Genomic DNA, 14,271 nt, shown 5'->3' with positions numbered 1-14,271 from the left:
GTTGGGCTGGTTTTGAAGAGCTCCCCTCCAGTTAAACAATGTATTCAGAGTTTAGAATGTCCACTGCTTCTAGATACCCATTAGAACGAGTACAAAAGAATAGAAAAGCAGGTCTGAGGCAGGAATAAAAATCAAACCTTAGAATGACAAAGCTGACTAACATACATTAAACACAACTCATAGAACAGTATCTACAGGCCTACAGTCACACAGATTCAAAGCTGAGATGAACTTTCAGACATCACACATACCCCCTCATCTTACATATGAGTAAACTAAAACTAAGACTCACTGCAAGGAAATGACTTGCCCAAGATTACATGACTGATGAGTAGAAGGACCAAGTCTCCTGACTCCAAATCTAGTATTTTTCCAGTTCTCAGAGCTCCTTATCCATCACGGCCTGCCTATGGTACACAAATTCTTTCAGATACACAGTAACACTCTTAAACTCTGTAAGAACTGTAATACTGGATAATGAATGTCAATATCACAAAACAAACCTGAAGACAGATTAAAATGTATTATAAAATTTAAAGGATTAAGCAGATACATCTAAATTCAGAAAACACATTTTTGAGTATTTCATCTCACTTTGGGGTCTTAAATCCGATATGAAATTCTATATCCATTAAAACAGATCTATCACATGAATGTCTAGAACCATAAATAATCTTAAAATATTTATCGGCAGTGCAGTACATGAAATTTTCATTTTAAATGACAATAACAATGAAAGAGTCAGAGAACACTTGGTCTCATTTTTAAGCGTCTCTGTGCTCCAACACTACTCTCCTGGTAGCATTCAAGGCAGCCACAGGGTCAATCCCAGCCTGTGCAGGCATGAATAGAAGGGAGCACAGACTACCCACATAAGCTCTTCAGGTATCCCCTCCTCCTTGCCAATTCCCAATATCGTCTCTTCCAAAACCAAGTCAAAGCATTAGGATGAAGCAACTTGTTTTCATACCCCGACAGGCCATTATCCTCGTGTTTTTACCCCTAGACAGACCTTTTGCAAACAAAAATCAAAGGAACAAAAAAAAACCCGCCACTGTCTATATGTAAACTGTTCTTAAACAATGCAAGAGTTCTGGACTATTATGAAAACTCTGATTATCAATATCAAATACAGACATCTATGATGAACCTCTAGTTGCCACCAGCATCCTAAATGCCTGTAAATGAAAATTCATTAGACTCAAGAGAATGGAAGTAAGAGGATGAACCAGTCCCCACACCCTGAAACCTTGTCTTCAAAGCCCTTTGCAAGCACCAGGTTGAATCATCAGATCGTTCTTCCCTGTGACTTATAGTCTCTATTAGCACTTAATTCTTTATTTTCATGTGTCTCCCCATTAAACTGAAAGCTCCGTGAGGGCAGAGGCCATCATCTTTGCATCCCAATGTATATAATTTAGTTAGCAAACTACTCATTGAATAAAAGAGTAAAATTTATTTCCCACTTTGCCTGTTTATTCCTTCCACTGATCAATAAAATTTAGTAAAAGAAACCATGGGCAACTGTAGACTCACAGTCCTTTCTCCCTCTGAGCCATTCTACGATACAAAAACCCTCTTCCCTACCACAATCCTAAGAGCACAGAAATTGGAGCAGAAAAATCCTAAACGATCTGGTCCAATTCTTTCATTTTACAAATGAGAGTCATATCATTTATTCATGGTCACATGGCCAATTAGTATCAGACACACACAGAAAAAAACAAATCCCCAACCACTGTTTTCCTCCAATTTATATCCCATTACCATCATATCAAAGACAGACAGACTGCCTACTATATATCCCATCAATTCAAAATCATCTAAGAATACCAAGTTTTCTTTAAATTTGTGTCTTCTAATCTATGTTATCTTACCAGAAAAATAAACAATTTTCAAAAGCGCATATGGAGAAAATGTACCTTCCCATCTCTAGTACTTTGACAAGGATGTGAAAAATACTTGGCACAATCAAGATATTACCACTGGGGAAAGCTGGGTTATGAGTACCCGGGACCTCTCTGCATCATTTTTGCAACTACTTGTGAGTCTGCAATTATTTCAAAGTAAAAAGTTTACAAAATAAATAAGCATGGCCCACCTACCGGATGCCACACCGTGGGCCCACTAAGTCTATCACCTCACTCTTCTCCAAACTTTCCCAATGAGCTAGAAACAGTTCCAACTACTTCTCAACCCAAGTTCCAGGGAGGGTTGGTGCAGCCACCCCAGGCCTAGCACAATGTCTGAGAAGCACACAAACATTTACTGAACAAGGGAAACTAATCTAACACTGTGCTCAAACTCTGTGCAGGCAACACATGGCAAATATTTACACAGGTCAAACTCGACTACCTCTTTCACCAGTCTTTCACAGTCTGCTACTGGTCTGTGGACCAGCATCACTCCCCCAACTAAGACTGTAAGCCTATGAGCACTGACATCTGTTTTTAAAAAGCTATCCTCGGGGCTTCCCTGGTGGCGCAGTGGTTGAGAATCTGCCTGCCAATGCAGGGGACACGGGTTCGAGCCCTGGTCTGGGAAGATCCCACATGCCACGGAGTGACTAGGCCCGTGAGCCACAACTACTGAGCCTGCGCGTCTGGAGCCTGTGCTCCGCAACAAGAGAGGCCGCAATGGTGAGAGGCCCGCGCACCGCGATGAAGAGTGGCCCCCACTTGCCGCAAGCAGAGAAAGCCCTCGCACAGAAACGAAGACCCAACACAGCCATAAATAAATAAATAAATAAATAAATAAATAAATAAAATTTAAAAAATAAAAAGCTATCCTCTCAGCGTCTTATTATAGTTCTGGGACAGACCTAATATTTATGTAAATTAATTCGAATTTTTAAAATTTCATTTGTTAAAACAGAAAAGCAAACAAAAATATATTACTCTTGCCTCAAAGGGCAGGAAAATACCCCATTCTCAAACAGACAGCTACAGAACCTATAGCCTGAGGGGAAAAGGATGGCTGGGGGCAGTGAGGAACTGGCAAGCTTGGCCCTATTTGCTGTCATCAATTAATTTTAAAACAAAGAAATGTGGGCGAGAGCCTTTTATACAGGGGTCCTCACGCTATTTTGTTCCTGATGATGGTGGTCCGTTTAGACACTATGAGAAGCTCTACTTTAAATCCAAGAACCTCCTAATCCGAAAAGGCTACCACAATAAATGTTTTTACTACAATTTGGTTAGGTTATGTTACTCTTTTAAAACTTCAACACTATTGCCACAAAGACTTTCCATTTCCCAAAAAAAAAAAAAAAAAAAAAAAAGGTTTTAAACATATCATGCTCAAAAACAAAAACCCCTCAAGAATGTCCTAGAATTCACCAAAGAAGAGACTGAATCTTCATGCCAAGTGAAGAAGCTTTTTACATTTCCAAAGAGACTTCTGAGGCGTCAAGCGCCCTGGAGAAGGAAAGCAAAAGACCAACTGGCCTGAAGTCCCCGCCACTCAACAGAGTTTTTTGAAACCAGAAACATTCTGGATGGTACGGGGCGGCTGCTAACCGCATGCTGCCGCCTGTCTCTGGATGCAAGTGTTGTACTTCATTTTCGGTATCTTTCGGCTATCAGAAGTGGCAGAAAGATGAGCAACTGCCAACGAAATCAGCCCCCAAGTCATCTCTGACCTGCAGACCATGGGTTGCCAACCTCCCCAAGGGAAGACACCCGTTCCTGGTTCTGCATCCCCTCAGCAGTGACAGAAACCTAACAGAGAACCAGTAGGAACATGTGGCACCAATTTCTATTCATCCCCGCTGGCAACTGCAGGAAGCAAAGAAAAAGCAGTTCCTATACTTCCCCAAACAACAACCATAGAAAGCAAAGGTGCACTGTCCACAACATCCAAGGACTCCGTCCCTCTCATTATTCTTTATCTATAATGATCAGAACACCTGATAAGCAGAAAAATGCAATCACTTACAGAAAACACCAAGGGGGACTTCTCGGAGATGAAGTTTAAATATCACTAGAAACAGAAGCATACTAAGAATTTTAAACTAGATTTGCACACAAGAAAAATCACCTGTCTGGTGCTTCCTTTAAAGTTTCCATATGCAGATGATGACACACAGCACCAACTGGACTAGTTCAAATTCCCCTTGGACAGGAAACAAAGTCACTCCCACAACCTAAGAAAACAGATGATGAACTGCACAAGCCCACATACCCCTCTCCTCAAAGCTTTTCATATAAAATAACCCTATACTGTCTCTGCTTCGACTTTCTTCATCAAGTTAACTTCCACATCTCAAATCTGGCTTTTTCTTAAAGCTTACAAACCCATCCTCCTCCACTTTTCAGGTCACAGAGCAGGCTGTCCCAGGAAAAAACACTCAGGTGAACCTCCACCAGGCCTCGAAGAGGGTCTTGGAGCAGCTCATGCAAAGCCCATCTCTGGAGTTTCAGATCGTCTGTGAGGAAAACCTGGTATCTGAGTTCACGAAAAGAGCTAGAACACCTTACGGTCTGAATTCTGGAACAGCAGATTCATGCTGGAGCAGAGCCAATTTCGTGAAATGGTAAGTTCTCAACACTTTTTTTTCTGTACTACAAAAAATGGGGCCTGAACTGATGAGAATGGAAATAAAATTCTATTGATTCATTCAAGAGAATTCACAGTGCTTCCTAGACTGGACACTGTCATAACCTTTATGACTAGCAATCTAGACTACCACTATTACTACTGAAGTTTCAAAACATAATCTCTTTATATATATACCAGTACTTTAATTAACATGAAAATTTGCTATCGAGAAAAATGTACTTTTTAAAATTTTGAGTAGCTTTTTCCTATGAAAAATAACGTAACATTTTAGAGTCAAGAAAAATTTCAACAGAAACGAAGACCCAACACAGCCAAAAATAAATAAATAAATTTTAAAAAGAAAAGAAAAATTTCACAATACACAAAATTACATCCAGCATGATCGCAACTATATTAAAAAGAAAAAAAAATCCATGTATAGGAAAAAAGGGACCAGAAAGTCACCAAAACATTACCAGTGATGGCAACCTTGCTAGACTTTATAAATTGATCTTTGTTTTCCAGATCTTCTATAATAATGTTTTTTATAGCAAGGAATTTTTAAAAAATAAAAACTAAGAAACAGCCAGAAACTTGAAAACAACCCAAATTCCCATCAGCTAGAAAACAGATTACAAAACTGTATTATATCCAAACAACGAAATACTACTACCACAAATACAAAAGAAGAAAAACTGCTATACGTGCTAAGGAAAAGACACCAAACACATGATTCCATTTGCATGAAATTCTAAAAAAGGCAAAATTACAGTGAGAGAAAGAAGAATAATTGTTTTCAGGGGCATGATGGGGGGAAGGGACTTTTGGGCACAGAGGAGCACAAGGGAATTTCTGAGGGTCATAAAAATGTTCTATATCTTGATTGTGGTGGTAGTTACACAACTGTATACATTTGTCAAAACTCATCAAACTGTACACTTAAAAATGGGTGAATTTTACTGTATGTAAATTATACTTCAATAAAGCTGAGTTACAAAATACATAAGGAGAGAGAAAGTTGAAAACATTTTATTAAGGTGAATGACACCACTGGAAACTGAACAAATAACATTACTTTTGCTGTTTGGGTAAAACAAATTGTATTTTTATTTACATGTGCAATAACATTTAATTTTTAATACTTTATTCAATATCCTGACAAAAATGAGAATGTCACAAACCACAGTTATCTAAGAATTTACCATATTTCTCATTTTGAAGGGGTTTATTAGCACTACAGTGATCTATCAAGAAAATAATGTAAAATATGGTCCCACTAGAGAATAATTTCTAATAGCCAAGTTCAATTTAGCAGTAGTCTTACCTCTATATATTAACTTAGAAGAATGCTGCAAACTTTTCACGACTTATTCTTATTCCTCAATGTGCCCCACAGAAAATCACTTAATTTCAAGAATCCTGTCTTTCCGTCATTACATAACCATTATTACAAGCACTTGCTGATAAAATGCTATCACACTGGAGGTTAAGAAATGAGAGCATCGGTCAACCTGTAAGGAACACTAAGATTTCCAGTGTGATGCTGCCTGTCCTTCTAAGGCTATTATCCAAACAAATTTTCTCTTACTCTTAAGAATGTCAAATTTTGTTAACACGTTAAAACTCAGTTTTGGGCTTCCCTGGCGGCGCAGTGGTTGAGAGTCTGCCTGCCAATGCAGGGGACACGGGTTCGAGCCCTGGTCTGGGAAGATCCCACATGCCACGGAGCAACTAGGCCCGTGAGCCGCAATTACTGAGCCTGCGCGTCTGGAGCCTGTGCTCCGCAACAAGAGAGGCCGCGATAGTGAGAGGCCTGCGCACCGCGATGAAGAGTGGCCCCCACTTGCCACAACTGGAGAAAGCCCTCGCACAGAAACGAAGACCCAACACAGCCATAAATAAATAAATAAATGGATTATCACGTAAAAAACACAAAACAAAAAACTCAGTTTTATTATGTAAAATTTCAAAACTGTCAGTCATCAAAAGTAAGCATTTATGTGACAACAGGAAAATCTAAACAGATTGAACTTTGAGATTAAGGTAATTGTTTTTAAGTTTTCATCTTTGACATACATAATGAAGGTATAGCAATTAAATGATCTGAGGAAAAGGAATAAATAGGGAAGAGGCTTGAAACCAGACTGGCCACGAGTAGATAACTGTTGAAATTGGGTGATAACTGTTGTACATAGGTGTTCACTATACCATCCTCTCTACTTTTGTACATGCTTTAAATTTTCCATAATAAAAAGCTTTAAAATAATTTTCACAGTAAAACTTAAAAATCAATTATAAAAACAAATCAACATTTCATAATTATAGTGACCCAGGAGGGCAGACTGTTGTCATTTGCTCAGAATGCCAAGGTGTCAAAATGACAGAAACACAGACTATAATTGGAGTTTGTTTTCTTAACTGGAAGTACAGTCGTCCCTCTGTCTCCGAGGGGCATGGGTTCCAGGAGCCCCCGCAGATACCAAAATCCTCGGTTGCTTAAGTCCCTTTATAAAATAACCAGTACAATGAATAGTCTGCACTCAGTATCCACGGATGTGAAACCCGGGGATACCAAGGGCCGAGTGTATGTATGATAAAAACGGGGCAAAAAGACATGAGTACATCCTCCTGCAACATAAAATTACTCCCCTCAGGGAGCTTCCCTGGTGGCGCAGTGGTTGAGAATCTGCCTGCCAGTGCAGGGGACACGGGTTCGGGCCCTGGTCTGGGAGGATCCCACATGCCGCGGAGCAACTGGGCCCGTGAGCCATAATTACTGAGCCTGCGCGTCTGGAGCCTGTGCTCCGCAACAGGAGAGGCCCGCGCACCGCGATGAAGAGCGGCCCCCGCTTGCCGTAACTAGAGAAAGCCCTCGCACAGAAACGAAGACCCAACACAGCCAAAGATAAATAAATAAATAAATAAAATGCAAACCTTTAAAAAAAAAAAATTGCTCCCCTCAATACACCCTGCAAGATCTACTTAAGCGTAATTTATTTATTTATTTATTTATTTATTTTTGGCTGCATTGGGTCTTTGTTGCTATGTGCGAGCTTTCTCTAGTTGTGGTGAGCGGGGGCTACTCTTCATTGTGGTGCGCGGGCTTCTCATTGCAGTGGCTTCTCTTGTTGCGGAGCAGGGGTTCTAGGCGCGCGGGCTGCAGCAGTTGTGGCACGAGAGCTTAGCTGCTCCGCGGCGTGTGGGATCTTCCCGGACTAGGGCTCGAACCCGCGTCCCCTGCATTGCAGGCAGACTCCTAACCACTGCGCCACCAGGGAAGCCCTACTTAAGGGTAATTTGACACAGTCTTCAGTGATTAAACTTTCCTTTAGAGACTATTTCCTAAATAACCAATTATTAAGGGAAAAATCCTGACCTTTCTAAAGTTCATCCCATTATTCCTAGTTGTACTCCTATGTACTATGTAATTTCCTTCCCAAGTGTCTGTTTACTCCTAAACCTACAATTTAGTCACTGATTTCCTGATTTATAAAACTGATCTTCCCTTGTTTGTTTTGATTTTCAATTTTTTGTTTGGCTATTTCATACCCTGTCTTTAATCTTACTTTCCTTAAACAACGTAATCACTTTAGTGAAGCTTGCCTGTACCTTCCCAATAAAGTCACTCTAGCAATGTTGTTTCTAGGTAACAATCTCAACAATCAAATAGTCAGATTTCCCACTGGTTTGGTGATGTGATGCTCTATTCCACCCTAATACTTGTATTTTTTGGTGCAGCACGATTAAACTTTAGGCAGCTTTCAACTATTATAACCTCTACCCACCACAACCTTTGTTCATTCGACTCCACATAATCCCTGGCCTATTTTCTGGCTCCTACTGAGTGGACGAGGATATGCTTGAGTCTTTAAAACCCAAGAGTTCCTAATAAAAATAAGGAGCAATTGGACTTCACTGGTGGCGCAGTGGTTAAGAATCCGCCTGCCAATGCAGGGGACCTGGGTTCGAGCCCTGGTCCAGGAAGATCCCACACGCCGTGGAGCAACTAAGCCCGTGCGCCACAACTACTGAGCCTGCACTCTAGAGCCCGCAAGCCTCAAATACTGAGCCCAAGCACCACAACTACTGAAACTCGCGCACCTAGAGCCCGTGCTCCACAACAAGAAGCCACCGCAATGAGAAGCCCTCGCACCGCAACGAAGAGTAGCCCCCGCTCACCGCAACTAGAGAAAGCCTGAGCGCAGCAACGAAGACCCAACACAGCCATAAATAAATTACTTAATTAATTTTTTTAAAAAAGGAGCACTCACTAAATGCCATGTCTTGTGCAAAAAAGCACTTTCTGTGTCAACGCTGCCCAACAGAATTTGCAGTGATCATGGCACTGTTCTGTATCTGCACTGTCCAATCCGGTGCCACTAGCTACATGTGGGTACAGAGCACTTGAAATGTGGCCACTGCTACCATGGAATTGACTTGTTAATTTTATTTCATTTTAATTTAAATAAGTCATGTTTTGAGAGTAACTTACATTGCTTTAATTTTTCCTCATGAATTTCCATTTAGTTTTACATCTATGTACATTCAAGATAATCTATGACAGAGTTTCGCAACCTCAGCACAACTGACATTTTGGACAGGTCCATACTTTATTGTGGGGCTGTCCTGTGCATTGCAGGGTGTTTAGCAACATCTCTGGTCTCTACCCTCTAGAGACCAGTAACAATGCCCCAACGGGGACAATCAAAAAATGTCTCCAAACACAGCCAAATATCCCCTGGGGGGCAAAAACTGCACCTAGTTGAGAATCGCTGATCTAAGACTAACAGTCTGGATTCTGCATTCAATGCTAAGGATATTCTAGGGCAATTTCTTTGAGTTCCTGCTTTTCTATTTGGAAACCTGACAACATATAAAAGCAGTAAAAATTAACCATCTCTTTATTATATTTTCCACAGAACCTACATTATAATATTGTGTTTTCCCACCCACTATCTCAACTATTCTTCACCAACCTTGAGGTGTGTACTATACCTGATTTAGAAATTGAGGTGTGAGGGACTTCCCTGGTGGTCCAATGGGTAAGACTCCACGCTCTCAATGCAGAGGGCCTGGGTTCGATCCCTGGTCAGGGAACTAGATCCCACACGCATGCCGCGACTAAGAGTTCGCGTGCCACAACTAAAGATCCTGTGTGCCGCAACTAAGACACGGTGCAGTCAAAATAAATAAATAAATATTAAAAAAAAAAAAAAGAAACTGAGGTGTGAGGGGGTGGGGAGGAGGAGAGACAGGGAGTGAGGTTGTAAGTGGTTAAATGACTCAATTACCACAACACAGTTAATAAGTAGCGGGGCTGAGACAAACCCAGATTTAGGAATTCCAAATTTCAAACCCCTGTCTACACTATCTTACTGTGCAGCCTTACAGCATCTAAAGGGGGAGCTCCTTGGAGAAAAACCCTTTTGATATGACAATCTCAACCAAGACTGTTTACGATCACACAACACATTATAATGCCTAAAAGCGAAGCTCACAGGAAAATTCCACATACAGACCAAAAACGAGAACTGGTTTGCAATGTAGCCAACCTGCATCCCGAAGAGTAATTCAAGACAGGGACTAGTCACAGGGACACCATCACCTTAAAAGGCCTCTCCTAACCTAGTACTAGGAAAGGGTTAAGAGGGTCCACCCCCTGACAAAAGGCCTAAATCAATTTGGAGCCCAGGAGGGAGGAGCTGAGGGGAAAGGGAAATCAAAACTCTAAGACAGGTAGGTGGCTGCTCAAAGGCTGGGATGCCTCAGAAAGCAGAGATTTCCCGAGTACAGGCCATGTGGAATACTGAAAAGAGCCCTGGACTTTAAACATCAGAAGACCCATCATGTGGACCTCATCTGTCAGTACCCTGGATAAACTCTATAAACTCAGGGCCTGATTTTCCAGCTCATCAGTGAAAAAACTGGTCTGCATGACTTCTTTGGCACTTTCCAGGGTTTGGTGAGCTGGCACTTCCAGCTCTCCCCTTCATCTCAACGCCTAGAACCATTTTCTTGTTATGGTTTTTGCTATTTCTCGAGACAATGTTTTAAGCAAGAACATAGCACTAACTCGAGAAATTCACCAGAAAGAAAATCAAAATGTCACACAAGTATCTGAGCACTGAATGGTTTCAATTGCACACAATGAGTATTTGCTGAGGGCCAGCGTTCTGCACCAGGGACCTTGTAATCACTCTGGAAAGCTACAACCAACATCCTAGGCTCTCTGAATTCCTCTCCTCTGCCCTAGCCATCCCCGCCAATTTTCATCTACTGCATTATTTGGTCTCCCAGAGCCAATAATTAAAGATTTTAACCCAATATACAAAGACTGTCACAGAAATAGCAAGTACGAAAACACAAAGAAAAAAAAAATCAGATACAAACTTTTTTTTTTAAATGCTGAGTACACTTTAAATGTTTTGAGCCATCACACTATTATAATAAATAAAATATATGACTTTTAACAGGATGTGGTTATTTTAAAAAGACAACTTATTTGTAGAAGAAAATATTGGTGTTTTGAGACCCCTAAGTTTTCTTTGACTGAGCAATTTGTTTGTAGTACCATGCTGCCTGTCCGGTCTTACGGCTTTCCGGGCAAAGACTAAAGTCTACCTATTTATAGATCTTTCATCCCGAACTACCGTTTATCATTTCACTTGTGACTATCATACACAGAAAATCAACCCACTGTAACACACTCTTTTTTATTACCAAAACTTACTTTAAACCTTGGTAGATTTTTACCTGAAGACAAAAATATTCTGGGCTTATTCTAGTAAGTTGTAAGGTTCCAGAAAACCAACCTCGTTTGGAAACAGATTTCCCTCAAGCAATGCAGCAATAAGTTGATCCTATTACTTTGCAACTAGGTATGCAAACATGAACTTTCTTCTGAAGGGGAGACACAGAACAGCTCCACCACAAGTCAACTACTTTTCAAAACTAAAAAAGCATGACTACCTCAAATGATGCCTTCATAAGTCTCAACAGACCAGACACTTTTACTGCTACTAGATAAAACCAGAGGTTCCTAAGATTTTACCTACAGCCCTCTCCTATTGTTCAAATATCTGTCACCTTGATGCACACATTTTATCTCATCAGATCCACCTCTTTTATTTCTCATGAAATGAAAACTGAAGATGATCCAACTATTCTTAATATTGTATACCGACACTACAGAAATCAAAAACAAAGCTGATTACTTGTTTACACCAGGAATGGAAAAAGAAAAGGTAGCTTTAAAAAAGATACATGTCAATTTTCAGACTAGCTGAAACAAAAGGAATGCTCAAAAATTATTCAAAGTGCCCAACAAAACTGCAAAATAGGTTTTGGCATGCACAGTCAATTGAGTAAGCTCGTCAGGATTCTTGGTATATAAAGTTAGGACTAATATAAAAAACATACCCTACTTCTCTCCTGGGGCAATTTTCTAAGTTACAAGACAAGTTGCACTACAAGCACTACCAACTCGGTTCTATGAATGACAGACAGTACAGCTATCCACACTACCAGCGTGGTTGTAAAATTTACAAAAATCCTTATGTGAAAGTCTTAACAAAAGATCTGTAATGAAACAAAATCGGAGTAAGGATCGCATTACAAAATGTTAAAATAAATGACTTAAAACTTATTTCAGTATTTAAAGGAACTACGTGACAATTCCAAATGGTTAATGTTTTCAGAAAGTATTCCAAAAGTTTTACAACCATGTTAAATACTATATGGTTACAGCAAAGATTAGACAAATCCAAACCCAACGCCAGAAACCAAGCCTCCAGCTTCCCGGATTGAAAGGCTGGCCGCCCCACCTGAGGCGGTTAGATACTCCGAGACAGAGGCCAATATCTTAGCGGCAAGTTAGGCCTCTTCCTCTCGCCGGGAAGCGCATGACAAACAGGGCATCATGCAATTTATGTCACCCGGTCACTTAGCAAAAATTATATCTAACTTCTAAACTTGGACCCAGATGGCCTTCCATATTTATAAGGAATAGAGAGCAGCGAAAGTGTTGGGATAGAAAGAGACTTAAAATGTCCCCCTTTCTGACCCTGTAAACATTTAGCCCATCATTAGAGCTGAGTCCTAGATTCTAAGACTTGCTTTAATGGAGGCTTCCCTCAACCTCCTCGGAGTCTCTTTTCCAACAGTGAAGGAACTTTTCCTGCTTTATCTCAGTTCCCTGAGAACATGCGGCCCTGCAATTCAATATCCTAACCTGGCAGGGGACGGTGGAGGAGGGAAGGAGAGGAATCCAGGGCCAAAACAGCCTTCTTATGAAAGGCAAAAAAAAAAAAAACAAAAAAAAAATCATGATTCCTCCTCCGCCCATAGCAAAACCCATCCCAGAAATTTTACAGCGTGTTAAGAAAAGCAGCACTGCGAACTGCAAACGTAAGAGTTTTCCTTTGACTCCACGCTCGGCTTTCAGCTGTCAAATTACAACTCAGGAAAACACTATCATTAGAATAAAAAAGGAAACAAAAAAGCTCGCACCACAGGGGCCGGGAGCAGGAGCTGCCTGCACCATTTCGGGAGTAGCAGAGCAAAGGAAAGCTAATCCACTTCCCCACCCGCGCCTAAATTCATCCCCTCCCAGGACAGGCAAACCTCACTGCAGGGGCTCAAATTTAATAATAATAACAATAATCATGGCGCTTCCTCCCTCCCCCCCAACCGCGATCCGCCGGGAATCAGCTCCTCACCACCCTCCCCGCTCTCCCGGGATCTCCAGGCCCCGCAGGTCCGATCACCACACCGGACACAGCTCCCAGGGCCCCGGGCGAGCCCAGCCTAACCCGGGGCCCCTCGCCCGGCTTCTCCTCTTCCCTCTCTTTTTACCTCCACCATCCCCCATTCGCATTGTCTGTCTCAATTCAACTTTGACTAATATGGATTCCTCGAGCCTGGGCCGGGCAGTAATTACAGCTCCCCCCCACCGGGAGCCGGATCCCCCCCCATCTCCACCGAGTTCAACGCGGCTCCTTCGTGGAGGAGGGGGACGAGGGTGTGGAGGGTGCAGTGCGCTTTCCCGTCCACAGCTCGCTCGCCCCCGCGGCCCCGGGCCCCCGGGACCAGAAGTTTTCCCCGGAAGGGGCCTAGCCGGGTGCCGCGAGGACCCTCCCCCCTCACCGCCGGACGGCGCGTAAACACCGGCGCCCGCCCCGGCGCGGCCCCGTGGGGGAAGGGAGGGCGGGGAGGCGCCCCTCCCCCAGCCCGCCGGCCCGCCCGCCCGCCGGCCCTATTACCTGTCATTGAGCTGGTCCTCGGTGCCCGGCAGCGGGTGAACCACGAAATGGATGGACGTCATGGTGCTTCCTTCTCGTCCTCCTCCTGAGCACGGCCCCCTCCCGCTATGCTCCCCCCCCCAACCCCTTCCCCTCCCCAAAACCCACAGCCGCCGCCGCCGCCGCCCTCCAGTCCCCAAATGGAGAGAAGCAAATGCGCAGGGGCCGCCACCGCCGCCTCCCCGCCGGGCGTGTGTCCGCGGCGCGGCGGTCCGGCGGGGCGGGCAGGAGGGCGGATCAACACGCCACCCGCTCCCCCAGCGACAGCGCGCAGCAGTGCGAGGCCGGCGGCCGGGACCCGGGGCGCGCCGCCGCCAGCGGCAGCCGGGCGTCGGGAGAAGGGCCGACTGGGGAGGGACGAGCGGGACGGGCTGCGGGGCCGGTGTGGTCCCGGTGGCGGACGGGGTCCGGACTAGGGAGGTGGAGAGGGAGA

The 14,271-nt window shown here is 43.1% G+C and overlaps 1 protein-coding gene across 1 annotated transcript in view; it reads right to left on the bottom strand.

Annotated features, from left to right (window-relative positions):
• The window catches only part of UBR5 (ubiquitin protein ligase E3 component n-recognin 5), a 141,078-nt gene extending 127,185 nt beyond the window's left edge, over positions 1 to 13,893 (bottom strand). Inside the window, exon 1 of the mRNA XM_059902338.1 lies at positions 13,800 to 13,893. Coding sequence (XP_059758321.1) covers positions 13,800 to 13,861 — 62 coding nt within the window. The 5' untranslated portion in view covers positions 13,862 to 13,893. The remainder of the gene's footprint in view (positions 1 to 13,799) is intronic.
• Between the last annotated feature and the right edge of the window lie 378 nt (positions 13,894 to 14,271).

The sequence above is a fragment of the Balaenoptera ricei genome, chromosome 17 (assembly GCF_028023285.1).
Source record: "Balaenoptera ricei isolate mBalRic1 chromosome 17, mBalRic1.hap2, whole genome shotgun sequence".
NCBI lineage: Eukaryota > Metazoa > Chordata > Mammalia > Artiodactyla > Balaenopteridae > Balaenoptera > Balaenoptera ricei.
This window is presented reverse-complemented; position numbering and strand designations above follow the sequence as displayed.